Source organism: Serinus canaria, chromosome 26 (genome assembly GCF_022539315.1).
Source record: "Serinus canaria isolate serCan28SL12 chromosome 26, serCan2020, whole genome shotgun sequence".
Taxonomy (NCBI): domain Eukaryota; kingdom Metazoa; phylum Chordata; class Aves; order Passeriformes; family Fringillidae; genus Serinus; species Serinus canaria.
In genome coordinates this window covers 388,871-410,194 of record NC_066339.1, presented here as the reverse complement: position 1 = coordinate 410,194, position 21,324 = coordinate 388,871, and the positions used below count along the sequence as shown (strand labels likewise).

General features: G+C 55.6%; 2 protein-coding genes across 8 annotated transcripts in view; one reads left to right on the top strand and one right to left on the bottom strand.

The window, feature by feature from the left end:
* Positions 1–4,448, top strand: part of PPFIA4 (PTPRF interacting protein alpha 4) — a 62,109-nt gene extending 57,661 nt beyond the window's left edge. For all 7 annotated transcript variants that reach the window (XM_050985329.1, XM_018922280.3, XM_050985328.1 and 4 more), the window contains 5 exons: positions 362–537; positions 758–826; positions 1,419–1,596; positions 2,808–2,895; positions 3,315–4,448. In XM_050985329.1, coding sequence (XP_050841286.1) covers positions 362–537; positions 758–826; positions 1,419–1,596; positions 2,808–2,866 — 482 coding nt within the window. In that variant the 3' untranslated portion in view covers positions 2,867–2,895; positions 3,315–4,448. The remainder of the gene's footprint in view (positions 1–361; positions 538–757; positions 827–1,418; positions 1,597–2,807; positions 2,896–3,314) is intronic.
* A 745-nt stretch (positions 4,449–5,193) lies between these two features.
* MYOG (myogenin) lies at positions 5,194–9,142 on the bottom strand. The gene is made up of 3 exons (XM_018922216.2): positions 8,671–9,142; positions 6,156–6,233; positions 5,194–5,315 (listed from the first exon to the last, which is right to left on the bottom strand). Exons 1-3 carry the CDS (start codon positions 9,140–9,142, stop codon positions 5,194–5,196), a joined length of 672 nt encoding a protein of 223 aa, XP_018777761.1.
* Between the last annotated feature and the right edge of the window lie 12,182 nt (positions 9,143–21,324).

Sequence of the window (21,324 nt, the reverse complement as noted above, 5' to 3'; positions counted from 1 at the left end):
CAGGACATTCCTAGCTTGCTCAGCCTCCCCTTCCTCGTCACTGTTGTGAGATTCCCTGCGCATCTGGCTGCTGCTTGGATTACATCTCATTATTGATAATGCCCCTAATTACATCAGCAGCCGTTGGTTCTTAGGATTAATTTTCACAGTTGTTTTCTGCCTGTTATTTCAGCTTTGAGCTTGGTAAATTGAACTGAGCTGGTTTTGGCACTTGAGCTCCCGGTTTTGCTGCTGGCTTGGGAAGGAGAGACCCAGGATCATCCTGGAGCAAAGGGAAAGGGCCTCAGGACATCCCCAGAGCTCCTCAGAGCCACAAGTGTGGTGTGAGGTGGCCCTGAGCCATGCCCTTGCTGTCCTGCAGATGTGTTGGTGTGGACCAATGACCAGGTCATTCACTGGATCCAGTCCATCGGGCTGCGCGAGTACGGGAACAACCTGGTGGAGAGTGGTGTGCACGGGGCCCTGCTGGCCCTCGATGAAAACTTTGACCACAACAGCCTGGCCCTTGTGCTGCAGATCCCCACTCAAAACACACAGGTAGGAGCAGCATCCTTGGGGGATTTTGGAGAGTGGCCAGTGGGGACATGGCTGTAGTGTGACCACACCTGTGTCACCAACTCAGCTCTGCCTTTCAAAGCAGAGCTCTCCTATGGCATGGGGGCTCTTTCTGTCACACTCAGGCTTTCCTAGAATGGAAGTCTGGGCTGGAAGCACATTCCCCATTGATGGGGGATCATCATTTTTTGGTTAATTACAGGCTCGACAAGTGCTGGAGAGGGAATTCAACAACCTGCTCGCCTTGGGCACAGACCGGAGGCTGGATGATGTGAGTGCCAAACCTCTCCATGTCCTGTGTGACTGGGGAAGGACTTGGGGGAGTTGGTGGATGAGAAGCTCAGTGTGCCCCAGCCCCGTGCTCCGGCAGCCCAGAACCCCACCTGTGCTGGGCTGATCCCCTAGCGTGGGCAGGGAGGAAATCTGCCCCTGCGCCTTGCTGAGGTGAGACCCCACCTGCAGAGCTGCCTCCAGCGCCAGACTCCAATATCAGAAGGACATGGAGCTGTTGGGGTGAGTCCAGAGGAAGAGCTCTGGGGGCTGGAGCTCCTCTGCCATGAGTTCAGCATCCCTTGAAGTCTTTACTGGGACTTTTGTGTTGATGTCTCCAAGGCATCTTTGCAAGCAGGCTACAAAGATGATCTGTCCCTTGTCTACAGGCTGCTGTAGAGAGACAGATGAGCTGGAAAGGATAAAGCCAATGCCATGGGATCCCAGCAAGATGTCCTATGTCCTTTGATCCCACACTTTTCTAGATGGTCACCAAGAGCTGGTCACCAAGGACGGGCATACCCTTGTTGTCTCACAGGGCCAGGAGGTGCTGCTGGCACTGACCCCAGCCTGTCACACGCTGTTCCCTGTAGGGCGATGACAAAACCTTCCGTCGGACGCCGTCCTGGCGCAAGCGCTTCCGCCCGCGGGACGTGCACAGCATCAACCTCCTGAGCGGCTCTGCTGAAACCCTCCCCGCTGGCTTCCGTGTCACCAGCCTCGTGCCACTGCCCCCTCCAGCTGCTCCAGCCAAGAAAATGCCCCCGGAAGGTGGGTCAGCCCTTCTCCAGGGGGTCCTCTCCCACCCCTGCTCAGAGTCTTAGGGAATGTGGGGAAGGATGTGCCACCAAGAAAGGAAAGGGATGGAGGGGAGAGGAAGGAGAAGGAGAAGGAGAAGGAGAAGGAGAAGGAGAAGGAGAAGGAGAAGGAGAAGGAGAAGGAGATGGAGGAGAGGAGGAGGAGAGGGAGAGGGAGAGGGAGAGGGAGAGGGAGAGGGAGAGGGAGAGGGAGAGGGAGAGACTTGCTGGTCAACCAAGATGCTCAATCCATATGATCCTGGAGTGGTGGCCTGCTGGAAATGTTTTTCTGAAAGGATTACTTCAGACCTGTGTGTGATTTCTTGGTTATGAGCTACAAGAACTACTTAGGGGCCAGGATTGTGGCACATAGTGGGATATGTCACCCAGGGGCTGCCTGGATGCAAGAGTCCAGTCTGGGCCAGTTTTCTCCATTCTGGTTTGGGAACCACCCCGAAGGGGGGGTATTAACTGGCTCCATTTGCCTGAGCTCTCCCAGGGCTGGCAGGACCTGCTGGGACACCCTGCCTGCCATGCCTGTGGTACTGGCTGTCCTGTTTTATGTCCCAGGATCTGCCCCCCCCCCCCCCCACAACTCCTTTCTTCAAGGTGTCTTGGTCCCTTCCAAAGCCATAGGTAGGCAGAAGCTCCAGCCAGGTCACCCCAATCTGTCCCCTGGACCAGGCCCTCTGGTCACACTATCCCAAGGCAGCAGCTGCTCCCCACTGGAGCAAAGCTGGCTTCAGCAGACTCAGAAATGAGGATGGGAATGAGAATTAAAAAGCATCTCCAAACCCCAGATTCAGCTCTTCTCCTGCCTCCAGTTTTGCCCAGATGTTCCGGCTTTCCATCCAGCAGTTTGGGTCAAGCTTCTGTTTGACCTTTTCTACCCCATTCCTGGAAGCTGCAGTTCCTCTCTGGCTGAAGACAGTGAAACCTGGGACAGAATCCCACCCAGACAGGAAGCAGGGTGCTCACTGCCCAGGAGTGGGGATGGCAAGTGGCAATTTCCCAAATACCCTGGAGCCTCAGGAGCATCTGAGCTGGCCAAACATGGCTCTTCCTCTGACCCTCATCTTCACATGGCTGCGGTGCACAGTTGCTGCTCAATAAACACAGGATTTGGGGATGCTGGGGGCTAACTGGAGCAGTCACTAATTGCTTTGCTTTTTGGTTCCTTTCCAGTCAGTGCCTCCGGGTCCCCAAGGCTGGAGACCTCCACGGTCCGGACGTACTCATGCTGAGGGTCAGCGAGATGGGAGCCAAGCCCTGGGTGAGTGTGAGGCCCTGGAGCTGGCTGGGGACCAAGGGCAGAGCAGCAGCCCCAGCAGCACCAAGGCAGGGGGCTGCCCTCACCAAGGTTTGGCCAGGACCAGGGAGGAGACAGTGGTGGGGGAGCTGCTGCTGCCCCAGACTAACACAGATAATGCAGGAGGGATGCTCAGCATTCCAGCACGTGTGGTTTGTCCGCTCTTGGACAGACGGCTCCACTGGGGACCCCAGGATGCCATTCCCACTCGGGTGAGGGAAAGATAGTCAAGCATTTCAGGGAGGCTCCTGCTGTACCCTGGGCCATGGTTGCCCTGTGCCAGGAGGATCCAATGCTGATTCCATCTGGGTTTGTTGGCCGGTGGGTGCACAGGTGGAGCTGAGCCAGCATCCTCACAGGGCCTTTCCCACTTTGCTCCTCAGCAAATCCCCATGTCTGTACGGCACGTGCTGGCTGCCTTCCAGGACAAGAGCCCAACCTGTGCCTGTTCCTGGGCCCCGACCCACAGACTGTCACTGCTATGGACCGACAAGATCTGTCCCTCCTGCTCATGCACCCCCTGCTTCCCCCGGCTCCTGTGGCTCCTACTGTGGCCTGTCCCCCACTTTTCCTGCGATGGCTGGGCCATGGATGTGCTCTGGATGCTGTCCTGGCATGGTTCAATCTGGGGAGCAGCACAGACACCCCCAAAGTGTCTGTGATGTTTGGAAACCTCTCTCCTGCCTGGTTCACGTTGCCGATCTGCCATGGGGCTGCACTCACTCGCCTGAGCCCTGGGCATCAGGGATGCTACTGGCCACAGGACTTGAAGCCAAGGAAGATTCAGGCTCGTGAAAATCCTTCCTCCAGGGTGGCTGGGCAAGGAGCTGCCCTTGGGGGTGCTGGGGCAGTGCCAGGGCTGGTGCTGGGTGGGATGAAGGGGGCCCAGCGTGAGGCGAAGAGGCCGGTGTCTGCCCAGGGCTGGGTGGGCAAGGTGCTGATTTTGGTGCTGTCAGGTGCCCTGTTCGGGGGGCTGTGCCTGGGACCGCCCCACACGGCTCATGGGGACGGTGTCCGGCACCCACAGGAGAGGGGACCCTCCTTGGGTGCCCAGGGAGACAACGGGAGCCCCCTCAACCCCCGGGATGTGCCCACCCTTCCCCTCTGGGTGCAGAGGAGATGCTCTCCCCTCCTGCCTCCTGGCAGGGGTCAATCCAGGAGGCTCTTAACTCTTCCCATTTTTTCCATAGGGTAGGATCTCTTTGTCTCCTCATGCCACGTTTGCCTTGTGTGGCCCCTATTTCTGATGTGATATTTATTGATGGCTGGAATGACCTTATACTTATCATGTGCTGTCTGGAAGTGCAATATCTGAGAGACTTTACAGTCACAGCGTCTTTTTGGTGTATCATTTGCCTAATACAGTACTAAATATTTTTTTAATTTGAAGAGTCAGTGAGCCCTTTATATCAATGCCCTATTTCTTTCATCATATTACTGGTACTGCATGGACTCCAAACCCTGGATCGGGTCAGGAAAGGATGTATGTGTGTTCCAATAAACAGGATTTTAAAACAGTGCTGGCTTTGAGCCTCCTTTGTAGAGCCCAAATTAAAAATATCATTAATCTCTAGCTCTCTCAAGATTTTTGGGGTGCAAGGCTGAACCCCAGTTAAACACTAGTGAAATCACTGGTCAGTGTAGGGCTATTTGAAGTGTGGCACATCACTTCCCAACTGAGTGAATGTGCTGAGATCCAGCTGGATTTACTGATATGAAAATCTCCAACCTGGATTTGGGAGGAGATCTACACAGGGCAGGACAACAGTAAAGGAAACCCCAAGCTGTCCAAACAAGAATGCCTTTATTTAAAATAGAATCCAAATAAGTTAGCAAAAATAATAATTAAAAAAACCCTAAATGGCAACTGCACACAGCATTCAGTAGAAAAGACAGGTGGGCTCCGGGTCAGCACCACCAGACACCAGCTGGACAGAGACCTTGGTCAAGGAGCACCTGGAAAACTCAGCAAAGCGAACCTAGCACACACATTGGCCCTAAACCCGCCCGTCCCTGGCTGGGCAGTGGAGCAGGGCCTGGCCCTGGGAAGCCCCTCCAGGAGCTGCAGCCGCTGCCCCACCCCACCTTTGCCTGTTCTTGCAGCCTGGCAGGAGCGCTCCGAGGAGCGGGGAGGGAGCCGAGTGGTGTCAGCCGTGCAGCCCACAGCAGGAGGGGTGGATGTGATTTCCAGCAGCTGGACCCTTCTGGCATCTCATTCCCACCCTGTTACCATTTCAAGGAGCCGCCAGGGTTTGCACCAGCTCAGTTTTGACCCCCCTCCTCCGGAAACGTCACAGGCACGTCCTCCACAGCAATGTTCTCCACGATGGAGGACAGCGAGTGCAGATTGCACTCCTCGGCTGCCTCATCAGCCAGGAGGTGATCTGGGGAGATAGAGGGGTGAGGACACTGCTGGGAATGGGATCTGGGGAGATAGAGGGGTGAGGACACTGCTGGGAATGGGATCTGTGGGAGCAAGGTATAAGGACGCTGCTGGGAATGGGGACTATGGGCTGGAGATTGCTCCTGGTTCTGCTCAAGGGGATGTAGATTAGTGGTGAACATAGCTGAGGGTCGGACTTGATGATCTTTTGCATCCGTAACGATTCGTTGATTCTTTTCTACAATTCTATGACCCCATGATCCTCCACATGGCCAGAGGGACTTAGGGACCTGCTGCCATCCCCACCCTGGGGAAAGGATGAGAGAGCAACAGGGATTGGGACTTATAGATCCTTTATAGGTTTTAACCTCCACTGGAAAATGAGATTTAAGTTTCTGCCTTCTGGGGAAAGTAACAGGTGGATTTGGCAGGGTGGGGATAATGGCAAGCATGGAAAAAAAAATCAGCAGCTGCCGAGGGGGTGTAGGGAGGGAAGGGGGGCTGGGGCAGCGCTGGCCAGCCATGCTCAGCTATGCCCAGCCATGCCCAGTGATGCCCAGCCAAGCATGCCAAGCTAAGGGATGGCAACAGATGAAGCCCTTGCTGGGGATGAAGGCACCAGGGCTCCAGGCTGCTGCAGCTCCCAGGGGTTGGTGTTTTGGTGAAATCAGGGCTCAGAGAACTCTGAATTGCTGAGAATTGAGCCAAGGAGGTTCTGTAGGATTTCTGAGCTCATCACTCTGCAACAGTGGGATGGGGAGAGAAGGGCAAGGTTCCTTCTCACTCCCTGCAAAGCCCAGCGAGGCCTTGGGATGCCCCAGGGGGGCAAGGAGGGCATTACCTGCAGGGTTGGTGCTGAACTCCAGCTGGCTGCTCCACTCGGGGCTGCAGGAGGAGCTGCTGGACCCGCAATCGCTGGCTGCCTGCAGGACCCCAGAGCAACCGTGTGTCACCTCCTCTGGCACAGCCAAACCCACCAGCATCCCCAAAAAACACCCGGGAGCCCATCCTACAGCACGAAATCCCTGTGGAGGGGGGCATGTCCCTCCCCACCTGGAGGAGCCAACAGCACACAGGGTTCCTAGGACCCATCAGGGCCAGGTGCTTCCTTAACCATAAAGGCTGGAAAAACCTCCTTTTTTTGGGACACTGGCCACAGAGAAATGTGGCTCCCTGCTCACTGCATGCTAAAAGGTATCTCTTTCCTGATTATGAAAAAGGGCTGGAGACGAACAAATATCCTTGGGCAAAACACCTTTTTACTAAAAATCAGCTTATCAGGCTTGTAAAAAATGATACATGGGCTGGATGCCCTCAGGCCATCCTGGCGGGGGGATTGGGAAAAGCTTTTGGCAGTTTGATTTGTGGATTTGGGGCTGAGTGGTTTTGGAGAAAAGAGCTGACAGCATGAAAAATGAGAGCATTATTCAGCCAGCTCAGAATTCACTTTTTTTGGGTGTGTCTTTGTCTGTGAATGGGTGTCAGCTCAGGTAAAACCCCAAAAGTGATTTATATGAGCAACCCCACAGACCCAGCTCTTTGTAGCAGACTAGAATGGCACTTTGGCTCTACAAGCTCATGGCAACACAGGATAATTAATTAACACTTGGACTTATTTCCCATTAAAGCAGGAAATTCTTCCAGGTACGATCATTTTTTCCTGCAAAATATTGGCTTTTGCATCAGTATGTGAACCCCTGGCTGCACCTGGGAGAAGGGGCAGCTCAGAACAGAAGTGACAAAAGGGACAGCTCAGCACAGTTTTGGGCACATTTGCAAATCTAAGTGGATTCTGGGAAGTGGATATTGGATTCTGGTATCCAAGTGGATTCTGGCATTAAAGTGTATACTGGGAAGTCCCACAAATATGTAGGATGGAGCCTAAATACTTTTTCATTCCTTTATTCAGCATTAAATTGGACTACCTGGATACCTACTGGTTTGGCCCTTAAAATCCCTTAGTCTGGAAGGAGATGAGGGATTCCCTCTTCTGGGCCTCTGATAAAGTCCTTCCATATCTGTATCTGTATCTGTATCTATCTATATCTATATCTATACCTATATATATAGCTGTATCTGTATCTATACCCCTTCATCTATCTTTTTCATCTCTCCTGAGACCTGTGGCTGTAGTTTCAGCTCTCTGTGCATTCACAGATCCAAACCTCAGAGCAGCAGGGAAGCACATGCCCAGCCACCCAGAGGAATCAGGGGGCAGGTGAAAATACCTCTCAAAAACTTGGTTAAATGACTAAACTCTTGTGGAGTGACAGGTCCTGGCTCTCTGGGGATGGTGGCAGGACACAGCTACTGAGTGTCCTTAGCCAATGCCCAAATGGGCTCCTTTGGTCCTAGAAACCAGAGCTGTCCCTATGCCATCCCTCTCATCCCTTCCTCTGCCTGGATGTGAACAGGGAGTGTTAATTTTATTTTATATTTTAGGATTTTTTTATATATATATTTCATATTTGTATTTCTATTTTTGTATTTAGTATTTAATATTATTAATTGTTATGTTGTATTTTCATTTAGTTTAGTTCTATGTTGTTTCCTTCATTTTCACCATTCCCACCCCTCCCCAGCCCAGGCCCACTTGTCACTCACATGCACGGCCCCAATGCAGCCATTCCCAGGGACAGAGTGGCAGTGGCCTCTTTCCCGCAGGGATGTGAGCGCTCGGCAGGGTTGGATCATTGTCTCCGTGCCCCCGTGCAGGACACATATCCACCAGTGTCCCAAGATGGCAATGTCTGTTCTCCCCCAGCAGGACCCAGTGCCCCAGAGCTTCTGCTTGGGGTTACCCCCACAGGGCATCACCCCACAGAGCCATGTCCCCATAGAGAATCCCTCCCCTGTGGTATCACTCCTATAGGCCTTAACCCTGAAATGGCATAAACCCCTTAAAGCATCATCCCATAATGCATCACCCGTGTAGAATGGACACCCCAAAATGACATCACCCTCACAGAACCTCATTCCCATATTGCATCAACCCCATAAAGTGTCACCCCCATAGGGCATAACCTCCGTAGGGCATTGTCCCCTTAGAGCATCTCTGCTATAAAATGGCACTCCAAAATGACCTCACATCAGGCATCACTCCCATAGAGCATCACCCCTAAATGGCATCCCCCTACAGAGCATCATCCCATAGAGTATCACCCCATAGAAAGTCACCTTCATAAGGCATTGTCCCCACAGAGCATCAGTCCCATATTGCCCCCCTCCCATGGAGTGTCACCCCGAAATGGCATCACGCCCGTAGAGCGTCACCCCCACAGCCATCACCCCACGGGGCACCCCCTCCCTCAGCTGCTGCCAGCCCCGGCCGGGGAGCCGGGGCCAGCCGGGGGCACTCACGGCGGGCTTGGGCCGGAAGCGCAGCTCCCGCTGGTCCCGCTCCTGCTGGTTGAGGGAGCTGAGCAGGCTCTGCAGCCGCTCAATGTACTGGATGGCGCTGCGCAGGATCTCCACCTTGGGCAGCCGCTGGTTTGGGTTCAGGAGGGTGCTGCGCTTCAGAGCCTCGAACGCCTCGTTCACCTTCTTGAGCCGCCGCTTCTCCCGCAGCGTGGCCGCGCGCCGCCGGTCCATGGACACGGATTTCCTCTTGCACACCTTGCAGGCCCAGGGCAGGCACTGCCCGGGACAGTGCTCGACCAGCGCCTCCTTGTCCTCCAGAGCCGCCCTGCCCTCGGCGCCCAGGGCCGCCTCGGCGCGCTCGGGGAACGCCGCGGGCTCGTAGGCCTGCAGGCGGGAGCCCGAAAAGTTTTCCCCATCGTAAAATCTCTGCTCTGGGAAGAAATACGGGTTGGTCTCGAAGAGCTCCATAGGCTGCTCGGGGACGTGTGCGCAGCTCGGCGACGGCTGCTCCCTCTCCCAGCGCCAACTGCTTGGTGCCATTTAAACCCCGGCGCTGGCATTAAATCACAAGGATAAATATAGAAAACCCAAAGGAAACCTGAGCCCCCCCCTAAGCTGCTGCCTCACATCAAAACTTGTCCGTCTGATTCTATGTGCTCTCCCCACGGGGATTACAGTGCCCAGCCCGGCGGGGCTGGCGGGGCTGGCACAGCTCGGCTGGACCCGCACAAGGGCTTTGTGTGAGCCCTGAGGTGCCACTGGGGACGGCGGGCGGCTGCCAGCTTCCCTCCCCCCCCCCCCCCCCGGCATTCCTGCCTCATCTGGTCCCTTCACATACGGCTGGGCTGGGGGAAACGTGGTGGCCTCATGGCCGGTCTGCCTGACCAGGGCACCCCCATCCTTTCAGGCTGCCCCCCTGGATCCAGCGGTATCCCAAATCTGTACCTTCCCTGTGGTGAGACTCAACACCAGCACAGCATCATCCCCTTTGCAGCCCTTCCCACCTCCCTATCCCGCTCTGCCTCATATTCCCCATGGTCCCATCCTGCCGGTCCATGTTGCACTGATCCCACTTCTGCTGGAGCCTTGGGAAAGCCTTAGAATCCAGCCCCGGGCGGGATATCCCAATGCAGGGAGCACCCCGGGCTCCAGTACCGTCTCTGTGGACACCCCTCTCCATGCTCACTAGTCCTGGTCCCAGCTGCTGTGCCTGCTGCCTGTCCCTCAGGAACAGAGCAAGCAGAACCAGGCAGGACAGAGCCAAAGCCCAACATTTCCTCTGCTGTGGGTGCCCAGTCAAGTTCCTTATCACATTTGTGTCACAAAATCCACGTTTCTGGCTAGTCCCATGCACCGAACCCAAAGGACACCTTCTCCCACATGCTTCCAGGTTCCAGCAGAGCCAGGCTGGGCTCAGCCCTCTCCCAACTGGCACTACCTCATCCCACCTGCTCTCCTGTGCTGGCCTCTGTACCTGTGGATAACCAAAGCCCCAGGTGCCATCCTGATGCACGCCTCTCCCAGAAAGGACACATTGCTCACGCATTCCTGATAGGGAAACTGAGGCTCACCCAGCAGCAGCAGCATGAGGTGAATTTTAACTCATGCCTATCCCTTCCCTGCTGACTCCAATGGCTTGGCTACATCTCTACAGCTTTGCCTTTAATTCAGAGGGGATTCTTTTTCTATATGGAACATCAAAAACCATCTCCCATCTCCTCCTATTTCTGCTCCAGGCCAGATTCCAGCTGAGGGATCGGTCAGTGGAAAGAATGTCAGCAAAGTGCAGGGCCAACCCTGTTGGGATTCTCCTTCCCCAAATTCCCCCTCCTTGGAGAGGCTGTGCTGTAGCACATTCCCTGTGCCCACTATCAGCACCCTTGCTCACTTGGGATTCCTTTCTGGCCTTGCTGGAACCTGTCATGATGCTCTTCTCGCCTTGTGATTTCTTTGTGGTCAGGAGTTTTCCAACACCTCCTCACCCCAATTCCTGCTCTCCTGGGGTTCCAGCCCTGTGGATTTGCTGGCCCCACGGCTTTAAAATCTATGAAAGTTTGCACTAAGGAAAGCAGGACCTGCAGCCTTGAGGTTCACACTCAGCACAGCCCCTGTGCTCCCCACAGTCAGTCAAACTGCAAAATACTCAAGAAGGAAAAAAATCAGAGCATCAGCTTGGCCTTTGCCTAAAGAAAAAGCACTAAAAGGTTTGGGAAGAGGCAGGATTCATCCCTCAGGTGTGCACAGGTGCCAATGGCAGGAGTGAAGGCTTTAGGAGTGGATAACCTGAAGACCTCAGCCTCACACCATCACATGAATCAGCCTGAGTCACTCAGGGGGACTTTTATCAGTGGCACTTGGTGGACATGACCGCAGTGAACCTCTTGAGCTGCAGCCACATCCCTGGGTGAGAGGTGTCAGGTATAAATGTGTGTTTTGGAATTGCAGGAGCATGTTTGGAGGGTGAGAGACACAGTGGTGACATAATGGGCTCCAGGGGCATATGGCTGACCTGCGCAGGAGAGCGGTCAAGCATTTGTCAGTTCATAAACAGGGGCAGCAATGGTGGGGCAGCACCAGCCACATGTCCCCAGCTGGAGAAGTGGCACAAGCCAGCCCCAACAGGGCCACCAAGGCCAGTATGTACCCATGGCTGAACTGGCAAGGGAGGCAGAAGGCAGCCTAAGGAGATGGGGAGGAAAGGGCACTCAGTGCCAGTGTGCGGTGGACTCTGGGAAGAGGGATCCCACTGGCAGCTGCACTGCTACAGCAGCTGAACTCCCTCCAGCTCCATTTGGGGGTCTTATCCAGTGATGTGGGAGCAGGGATAATGCTGTACCCACCCAACTGCAGCTCTGCAGCTCCTTCAGCCCCTCCATGCTGTGGATGATCCCACAGAGGAGGGACACAGCAGGGTCTTGGGGTCTGTAGGTCCAGTGGTCTCATCCCGGTGAATATCAAATCACAGATAATGAATCCCGTTGGACATGTAGCCATCATCAAGGCACCCCGTGTCTGGGCTACAGGGGGGCTCCCATCATGGCCACCCCCCGCCCCCCCCCGCGAAGGCACCTGCTGGGGGACAGGTGAGTGCGGTTTTTCCTGGTCCCGTGGGTGCCCATGGCGGCTGAGGCTGCGCCCCGGGTAATTCAGAGCCAAATGGGGATAAGGGCTCTGCTGCCGGCTGTCAGGTTATCCCGTGATGGATGGTGGCGGCTGAGAAGCAACACAAAGTGACGCTGTGTGAGCCCCGGGCAGAACGTGCTGCGATCCGTCACGGGGTGACCTTTTCCCGGCCGGCGGGGGCCTCGCGGGGACGGCTCACCCCGATACAGCTGGCGGGGAGGGCAGCCACAAGCCCAGAGCTAAAAATACCCGTCCATTGAGAAAATCCCAGAGAGGAGGGTTTGTCCTTGCTCCTCCGGGGCAGCTTCCCAAGCCGGTGGCCAGGTCCACGGAGCGGGGTCACGGAGAGATACCCAGGGGCTGCCTCGGCTATTTTGCTTTCCTACCAAGTCTGGTGGTCTGGATTTGCTGAGTTTTGGGGATACACGTGAGCGTGTTGCAGCCTGGGGAGTGTCCCTCCCAGTGCACAGAGCCTTAACCAGTGCATGTCCCTGTTCCCTGCTCAGACCTGTACACACGGGTTACACATCCCTGCCTGGGGCGTGGAGCTGCACGGTGCCCATGCTGGAGCAGTGATGGTGGGGATGGTGCCAGCCAGCTCCTACTGGAAAGGGCAGAAAAACCTGGGTTTGTGGGCTGGTGAAGAGATTTGGGTGCCCCAAGCAGCATCTACAACCCGGGATACCAGACCATCCTATTGATGGGGAAAAAGGGGGAAGCCAGAGCTCAGCAGATACCATCCCTCTGGGATTTCAGCACAGGAAGCAGACTCACCAAAATGCAACTTCCAGTAGGACCCACCCTCCCACCCACTCCGGGCACCCCACCGGGCACCCCACTGTCCCACATCCCCTCTCACTTTCCAGGCTCATTGACATCCCTTCCTGCTGCCGTGACAAGTTGTAACATATTTGGGAGCAGCTGCAGGCAGCGGGGAGATGCTTGGCCCTGTCCCCATGCTCGGCTGAGGAATGTGGAGCAGACCTCTCCTCCGACACCCGGGATTTCCGACATGACTGCTCACCAGAGATTTGGGACGGCGACAGCTGCTTGGCCTCGATGGGGCTTGGCAGAGCCTTGCCGTTCAGCCCTAGCCCGAGGCTTTGCACATCCACATCTCGTGCTGCTGGGGATTTGGGGTTAGATTGGGGTCCAGCCCATGGGGAGTGATGGGGGATGATGTCCTGCTGTCTGTCCTGGTAGGGGTGGCAGCTGTGGTGACAGCACCAGCAGACAATCCCTCCCTCACCTGTAAGTGCCAACTGGTCCAGCTTCAGTTCCCTGGTGGGACAGGGCTGCTCCTGCAGCTCTTGGGTCCCCATGGGGCTCAGCACCCTTGGTGCCCCCTCACTCCCCTGCACTTTAGGTGCCCCAGTTTCCCTGTCAGGAAATAAGGCATCATGATGGAGGTCTAAAATCTCTCTGGAGAACAGTTTTATTTCAGTTATTAACTGTCTTTGTCAATCCCTCACCTCCCTCCCAGGTCAAACCTACAGAGAGGTGCTGGTGGCTGAGTAGCCCCCAGCCCACTGGATCCCAGTTTGGGGACAATACTGGTTGCTCCAACATACCAAGCCACTGGGTCCTGTCTATGAATTTCAGTGGTTGACCTGCTTCAATCACCGTGTGCCCTGACCCATCAGGATCCCCATTTGGGGACAAAACAAGGTACCCTGACCCGTGAGTCTGCTGGTTCCCATCCCAGGGATCACACTGGGTGCCCTGACCTCCTTGCTCACACTGATCAGGGGATGCTCTGCCCCACTGCAGCACTAAACTTCCCGTGTTTCTGCCCCTCCATGGCCTCCCTTGCTCCATGACCCCATGGCCTGGACATGGCCCTAGCCCCACATTACAGCCAGAGGAGGGATTCACCCAGCAGGACTCCCACTAGTGAACCCCACAGAAGAGTTTCCCTTCTAGACCCCCCCTGCCACCAGGCCAGGGGCATCCCCAGCTGCTCCATCCCCTGCAGGGTGGCACTGGCCGGGCTGTCCCCACATGTGTCACCAAGGGAGGAGCAGGGAGGACTTGAGTTGTCAACAAGGGGTTGTTTTCCCTGGAGTGGGACACTGTTGCAGGAGCAAGCTGCAGGACAGGTGGGGGTTCAGAGGAAGACCCAAGAATGTGAGGGATTCAGCAGTGACATGTGGCAGCTGTTTGACCCCAAGAGGGGACAGCTGTCCAGGCAGGGGAGGGTGTGAGGCCCGAGGATGGGACCTGGGGACAGCAGTGTCCCTTGGCAGGGACAGCAGCGTGCCTCAGCAGGGACAGACCTGACATGGGACACCTGGAACCAGCAGGGAGGGCAGGGAGGGATCTGGGTGACTGCCAGCCAGGTGTCCAGGGTGGGTGACCATCTATGGTGGGCATGTTCCCTTCCCTTCCCTCCATGGCCCGACTGGGGCTGATGCTGCAGGACCAAGGTCTGGTGAGTAGAGGAAAAGAGCTTGTGCTGCTCATGTCAAGCTTTCATACACCAGTGAGTCCTGTATTTTTCTGCTCCCACCCCAAGTGACAGCAAATTTTGGCACAAAGAGAGGTGACACTTAGCCTCCTCTCCCCACCATGAAGGGCACCCCGTGGTAACTTGGAGAGACAGGGAAGGGAGGGTTGTGACGATTTTGTGGCTTCATCGTGGGATTCCCCGGGGGACGAGGGTCAACAGACTCCCCCCCCGACATGCCAGCAGTGATGCCAGACGCGCCGGTCCCCAGGGAGGGGCCCCCAGCCCTTCTGGAGGGGCCCCACCCTGAAAATTCCCCTGGCAGGGGCAGAGCTTTCCGTGCTCCCCTCCCCCATTCCCCCCCCTGTCCGGGGCGCCGAGCCTCAGCAAACCCCGACTCCCTCTCGCATTCCCAGCTGTCGCCCCTCGGGCACCGCTCCGGGGATGGAGGAGAATCCCGGCCCGGGGCCGGGCAGAGCTGCACCACGGGGGGGTCCCTGGGCCAGCCCCGCCTGGGGATGTCCCGCTCCCAAAGAGCACAGGCGGGGTGGGGAGAGCCGGGAGGATGAGGAGGGGTTGGGAGGGGTGAGAAGGCCTGGTGGGTTTTGGTACAGGGAACAGAAACGGGGTAGGTGTTTTTGGGGTGCTCCCCGTGCCCCGTTTCAGGGGATCAAGCTCCTCCCAGACCATCCCAGCCACTGAGGAAGTGCAACCCCTGGCTGCCTGTTAGGAAAAATGCCTTGAAAGGCAAAATTGTGGAATCACGAGGCTGTGACCGAGGATAAACCCTCTGTTCCTTGTTCAGGTCGCCCGAGGGTCCCATGAGACCTGGGGGGCTCAAGGTCTACGGCTCCGTGCAGGAGGAACGGCAGAAGGAGGGAGGAAGGATGCGGGAGGGATAGAGGAGGGATGGAGGAGGGATGAAGGAGGGATGGCAGGAGGGATGGCAGGAGGCATCAGCCACCTCAGCTAGACGGGAGAGGGCACCAACAGCCCGGTTATCCACAGCCGAGTCCGGATTTAGGGATGCCAGAGCCCAAAAGCATTTCAGACCCCTTTGATTTCCCCCTTTTTAGGAACCCGCCCTTCTTCCCCAGGATCCAGGGTAGACCCCTGGCTGCTGAGAGGGGACCAGGATTTGGAAACCGTGGGGTGTTTCCCTTGTATCCAGATCCAGTTCTCCAGCAGGATAGATCCCAGCTATTTATTTCCAATCCCCCCATGGGAGAAAATCTCGAGGTTTGTTTTTTCCCGCGGCGTAATAATGACCCCAACAGGTGCTTTTCCTGCCTGATGGCCGAAAATAGCTCCCAGGGTTTGGCTTCCTGTGGCTCCTGCTCCAGTCCCAGTTCCCTCATTCATCTTTTGGGCCAAAACATCCTAATCCGGGAAGGGGAGGCTCCAGGAAAGTGGAGTGACTCCCTGGAAACACTTTCCTTTGCGTTTTTCTGCTCATTTGTGGATGAAATTGTCTTGAAGAAGGAATTTTTGGCCTCAGCTGAAGCAGACACATTTGCCCCCAAATCTGTTTTGGGGAGCAGCTGGCTTTCATCCCATAGGGAGAGACAGGAGTGTGATTTGAGGGGTTCCCTTCTCTATTTCTTCTGCAGCAGAAATATAAAATAATATCAATGATATTAATAATAAACAATCAAATATTAATAATTATTTAATATAATATACAGATATTGTAATATTATAGGTCTTATTATTTGCATTATTGTTATTGTTATTATTACTACTATTACTATTATTACTATTATATCTTTTTCTGTTTATTCTCTTTCTCCTCTGTCTCTCACAAGATGCTCTTTCCCAGTGCCCATGTCCCATCTGGTCCCTTTGGCTCCATGGATTTAATTGCTTTTGGGAAGTGCAATGTCTGGGTTAGGGGGGAGTTCATGTTGGTCTCTGCCCTTTCAAAAGCATTTATTTAGGGATGTGAAACTGGGAGCCCCAGTTGCCCTGGGGATGGGGAGGTCCCTTGGCCTCAGAAGAGGACCCTGGGCTTCTTTCCCAATTTCCCAGTTTCCAGTGCCTGGGTGCCTTTTAATCCCAGAGGATCCCCAGAGGTGCAACATCCCAGCTCCCACCCCCATGGAATGTTTTGGGAAGGCTGAGCTGGTGTGGGTGTCATGGGCACACATCGGGAGGCTCCTTCCCTGCTCCATCCCCACCTGCCCAGCCCCGATGGAGGAAACGGACATGGATGGCAAACACTGCTCCAGCCAAAGGTTTTCGTGGGAAGGGATGCTTCTGTGGTGAGGAGAGGAAATTTGGGGTTACTGCCTTCACAACGCCTGTCTGGGTCTCTGCCTTTCAGCCCGGTGCTTCTCCCAGCCTTTCCCAGCAAGGGATATGCGGTGCCTGCATTCCCCACCGCCCCACCCTCTGCTCCCCCAGAGCTCGGAGACAATCTGGGGGATGTCAGCCCCCCAAAAACTGCAGCCGCCCAGCTGACACTCGGCCTGTGCAGCACTGATGGACCCCTCTTTTCCCTCCTCTCCAGCCCCCGGAGCCGTGCTGGGGCACCCTTGTGGCAGCAGGTCCGGGGCACCACCGAGTGCCCTCCAGGCACGGATTCCTGCGGATGAGGCTGGGTGACCCCCCCAGCCCTGCCCCGGCCTCCCAAGCCTGGCCAGGAGCGGGGACAGGCAGCAGAAGCCTCCGCGCGCAAGGGAGCCGATGCACCCCGAGTCGTGGCAGGGACTTGTGGCTCCGCGTTCCCGAGGAAGGCTCCCGGCTGTGGGAACGCCTCCCCGCTGGTCCCGGCTGCGGGGGCACTGCGGAATGTCCCATGTCCCGCTGCAGCGTCACCGTCCTGGACGAGCCATTCCCCGGGGATCGGCCGGGCCGCTGCTCTGGCCGGCGCTGGGGCTGCTCCAGCGTTTGTGCGCCCCAGGGCCACGGGGGAAACAATTACAGATGGAAGAGGAGAAGTGGAACAAGGCAGGAGGCGGATCCCCTGTGCTGATAAGAATTTTTCCACATCTTCCATAGGAATCTGCAGGTTTAGGCATGTGGGAAGGGTTTGAACAGCTTTTCCTACAACACAGAGAACCTACTCAGTGAATCGCTGTCCTGAATTAATTTCTGGATACAAAAGAATTTGCCTTAAATTGGTTGGAAAGAAATAATTTTGGCAGCAGCAGGGTGCAGGGCTCAGAGGCTGCAGGGGCTGGGTGGAAGAAGAGCTTTCCTCTTGGAGGGTGGTGAGATGGTTACAGTCTGAGTGGGGGAAAAGCTCTGTTACCAAACCCAAGAGCTGTAAGTGACAGCTGGAAGCTAAAAGCAAGGAATTTAAAAATAGAAATATGGGACAAAATGCTGAAGTGAGAGATATGGGCTTGGGGAGCAGCAATCATGGCTTCTTTTTTGCCACCTCTCCCTCCTCACTCAGAGCTACCGATCCAGCCCAGCCTGGTCCTCCTTGGGCATTCCCAGTGTGGTTGTCACTGCTTCATCCTCTTTTTTTCCTTCACCCCAAATCTTCATTTTCTACTACCCCTATGGTGTCCCACATGTCCCCAGGCCATCACAGGCCCAGGGCTGGGCTGGGCTTTTCCAGCCTGGGCCTGGGCTTTTCCAGCCACAACACCTACTCAACTCTTCATCCCCTCCCCAATATTTCCCCAAAGATCAATCAGAAAATTATTTCACCATCTCTGAGATGCATCAAGGGAAGTGGTTCCCCTCATTCAGCCCTTGTAGCAAACCAGAACTCACATTTTTCCTTTTACTTTTTTGTCCCTCACAGCCTTTTTTTCCCCTTTCTTGAGCAGCCACTGTTTCATGCCAGTCTTTGCCCCAGAAGGATCTGTCATCACTGCTGGGTGTTCCAGAGCCCACACAGCACCCTCCCTCCCCACAGCACCATCCTGCCCTTCCACGGGCTACTGCAACTGAAACCAGAGGCCAAACAGCACTGGGTTAGGTCCAGGGGTGGCCCTGGAGAGGGGGCAAAGGGTTTGAACAGTCCTCGAAACTGCTTGTCAGGATTGGAAAGGTTTAACCCCATCCTGCCTCACAGAGACAGCTGGAAGCGGTGCCAGGAATAGCTTCTGGCCCTCAGCCTGGCTCGGTAACACTCCTGGGGCTCCCTGGGGAGTAAAAATTACCCTGGTGTGGTGAGGAAGAGGCAGCAGTGCTGAGGCAAAGGGCTCAGATTGGGGTGTGGGGGTGGACCTTGGGACAGACCTCTGCCCTACCCCACTGCCCTGCCAGGGACAGGGCTGCCAGAGCTCCCTGGGCTCGGATCAGTTTTCTCTTCCACCCAGTGATGTCTCAGCAGTTCCTCCCTGACAAAGCAGCACAAAAGCCTGGCAATATCCTGTTGCGCCAAGGCACAGTGACCCAGCTGCCTGTGGGCAGCATCTGGCTGGCATCTGGCAGGGATCCAAGTGGGGCCTGACCCATTTGGCTGCTGAGGGAATCTGCAGCATTGTGGATGTGGCATCTCCCCGGGCCAGAGGGAACTGGGGCACATCCTTATGCCAGCATGGGGCTGATGGATCACAGGCACCTCTCAGGACTCATTTTGTCCCTTGGTGCACTGGTAGCACTGCCAGCCCCCTTCCCAACCTGCTCTGAGTGACAGGGGTGGAATGTGCTCTGTGGAAATGGGCAGTCCACAGGGAAACAGCCTTTCCTTCATCCACTCTCTGGGATTTGCCCATTTAAGTTATCTTCTGGGATATTTCCTGTGCTGTGTCATTGCTGCTGAGCATCTCCTGCCAAGTCCAGATCACCCTGCAGAAGTCTGGGGCTCCTTGCTCCCCAGACAGGTTCCCAGGGCTGTGTGTCCCATAAATCAGAGATAAACTGAGCACAAGTCATAGGCCAGCCATGTCCTGAGTGAGGTCCCCAGGGCTCTGTGTCACTGGCACACACAGAATGGTGGCCCCAACAGTATAGGGTGACCATCACTCCAAAACATCTCAACACAGTGGAGGCCTCCTTGGAAAAGCTCCAGGGCTTCCCTTTTTTTTCTGCTTCTCTCTTTGCCTTGTGCCATCCTGTGTGGACCCACCAGACCATGGCACTCAAAGGGTCACTCATCCTAATTAATGTCTCTCAGAGCCATCAGCCCTCCAAGCATACATCCCTGTGCTGGCACCAGCCACACTCCTAATTAACTGTCCTAGATAAGAGGCCCCTTTCCAAGACCAGAAGTGCTGTGGGATGGTCACCATGATGGAAGAGGTGGAGAAATCCTCAACTTCTGCCTTGATCACCCAGAATGGTACCATGGAGCTGCACTTTGTGCAGGTAAACTAAGGCAGGAGAGGGAAGCTCACACCCCAGAGAAAAGCTGAAGAAAGGATGGGCAGAAGTGAGCTCCCCACGCCCTGACTTGTCTCCCTGGAAAAGCATTTCTTGGCTGCTGTCAAACCCTTGGGGTTCAGTCAGGGTTCGGTCGCATCAACCAGCCCCGACATGCCACAGCCTCAGGTGCATTCCACTGGCACCAAGCCAGACACCAACCCTCCCCTCCTGCCACGGCCACAGGCTGCTCCTGTCCCCAGCTCACAGGAGCTCGTGCAGGAAGCCACACCATGGCCCTTGTTTGTCCCACTTCATCCCATCTCTCCCTGTGTGCAAAGGATATTTATCCATAGCAGCATCATCCAACACTTTGGGATCTTCACAACCTATTGCAGCTCTCAGGACATTTTCTCTTTAAAACCCCCAGAAAGAGCCTGGAAGACCTGAATAACTTTCCCAGTGGTTGATGCTCGCCAGAAAATTCTTTGTCATGGGTTTTTAAGGAATCCCTGATGCTCTTTGGACACATCCCCAGCTTGGTGTCAGGAGAATGAGCTGATGATCCCTCTCTGTCAGGAATGGGCTCTGTATCCATTTGGTCATCCCACCCCTGCAGCCTTTGCCCGTGCCCTGGGCTGGTGAGAGAGCTCAGATCCCCTCTGGCAGGTTCACAGCCAGCAGATAATTTTTGGCATAACATGGGGGGTTTTAGGGGTGGTGCTAAAATTGAGCATTCAGGGGAACGAATCCAGGGAGGGAGAACAAACTGCAAATCCACAAAGGAAAAGGAGTGGATTTAATCTCTGTTTGGGCAATTTGCATACAATTAGGCCAGGCCCTGCCTGCGTTTGCTTCCGCATTGCACTCCCGTGAGGAACCTGCTGGCTTTCCTGCCCTGCTCCCCGCCAGAGGTTGATTGCAAGGACACTCCCCCTGGGAAGGTGGTGGGCGAGGGGTTTCGGGCTCTCTGGGAATGCCCTTTTCACTCTCAGTAGCCCATCCTGAGCACCCCCATGCCACCCCCTACGTCTGGATTTATGCTCAGCCATAGGGGGCATCACTTTCCCCGCTGTGGAGGAGGTGTGAGGAGATGCTGCAGGATGCCAACACTCCATAAATAGTGCTGTGTTTACAGGAGCCCACGAGCCTCGGTTTATTTTTCTCTCTGCACAGCAAACAGATCAGACCAATCTGAGCTCACCTCACCCTGCTGCTGGCACAGCCCAGTGCCCAGAGGTGGCACAATGCCACAGTCCCCAGAGAGCCCTGAGAGTCTGGGACCCCCGGCTCTTTGCTGGCCACTTGCCCAAGGGGGAGAGCAGCCACCCCAGGGGACAGCAGCTGATGGAAAATCAGCCCCGGACTGGGATGGTCCCACAGCTGATCCCATCCCTGCTGTGGGGTGGGCAGACTCTGATGAAGAGAGGGATGAGGGGCAGCCGCAAGGGGCAGATCCAAGGGTTGGGACATCTCTCACGAGGCAGAGCAGAGCAGGGGACAACTCCAGTCCCGAGTCTCACTAGAGGAGGGAGAAAGGACGGGGAGAGGTGCAGATGGGGGTCGGGAGAGTCTCCTTGTCCCACGTCTGAGGTCATGTTCCTTGCAGCATTTTGATACACCAGCCGAACTCCTGGGAAATGATTTATGTAAGATGAGCCTTGCAGGTGCCTGGGGCACATCCCGAGGTCTCTGGAGGAATGAGGGGGGGTTAAACTCCATCAGTGAGATCGAGCCCCCAGACCCATTTTCTCCATACTGCCTGGCCCGGAGAGGGGGTATTGGGGGGTGACCATATTCCAGCAGCAGTTCGGGGCCG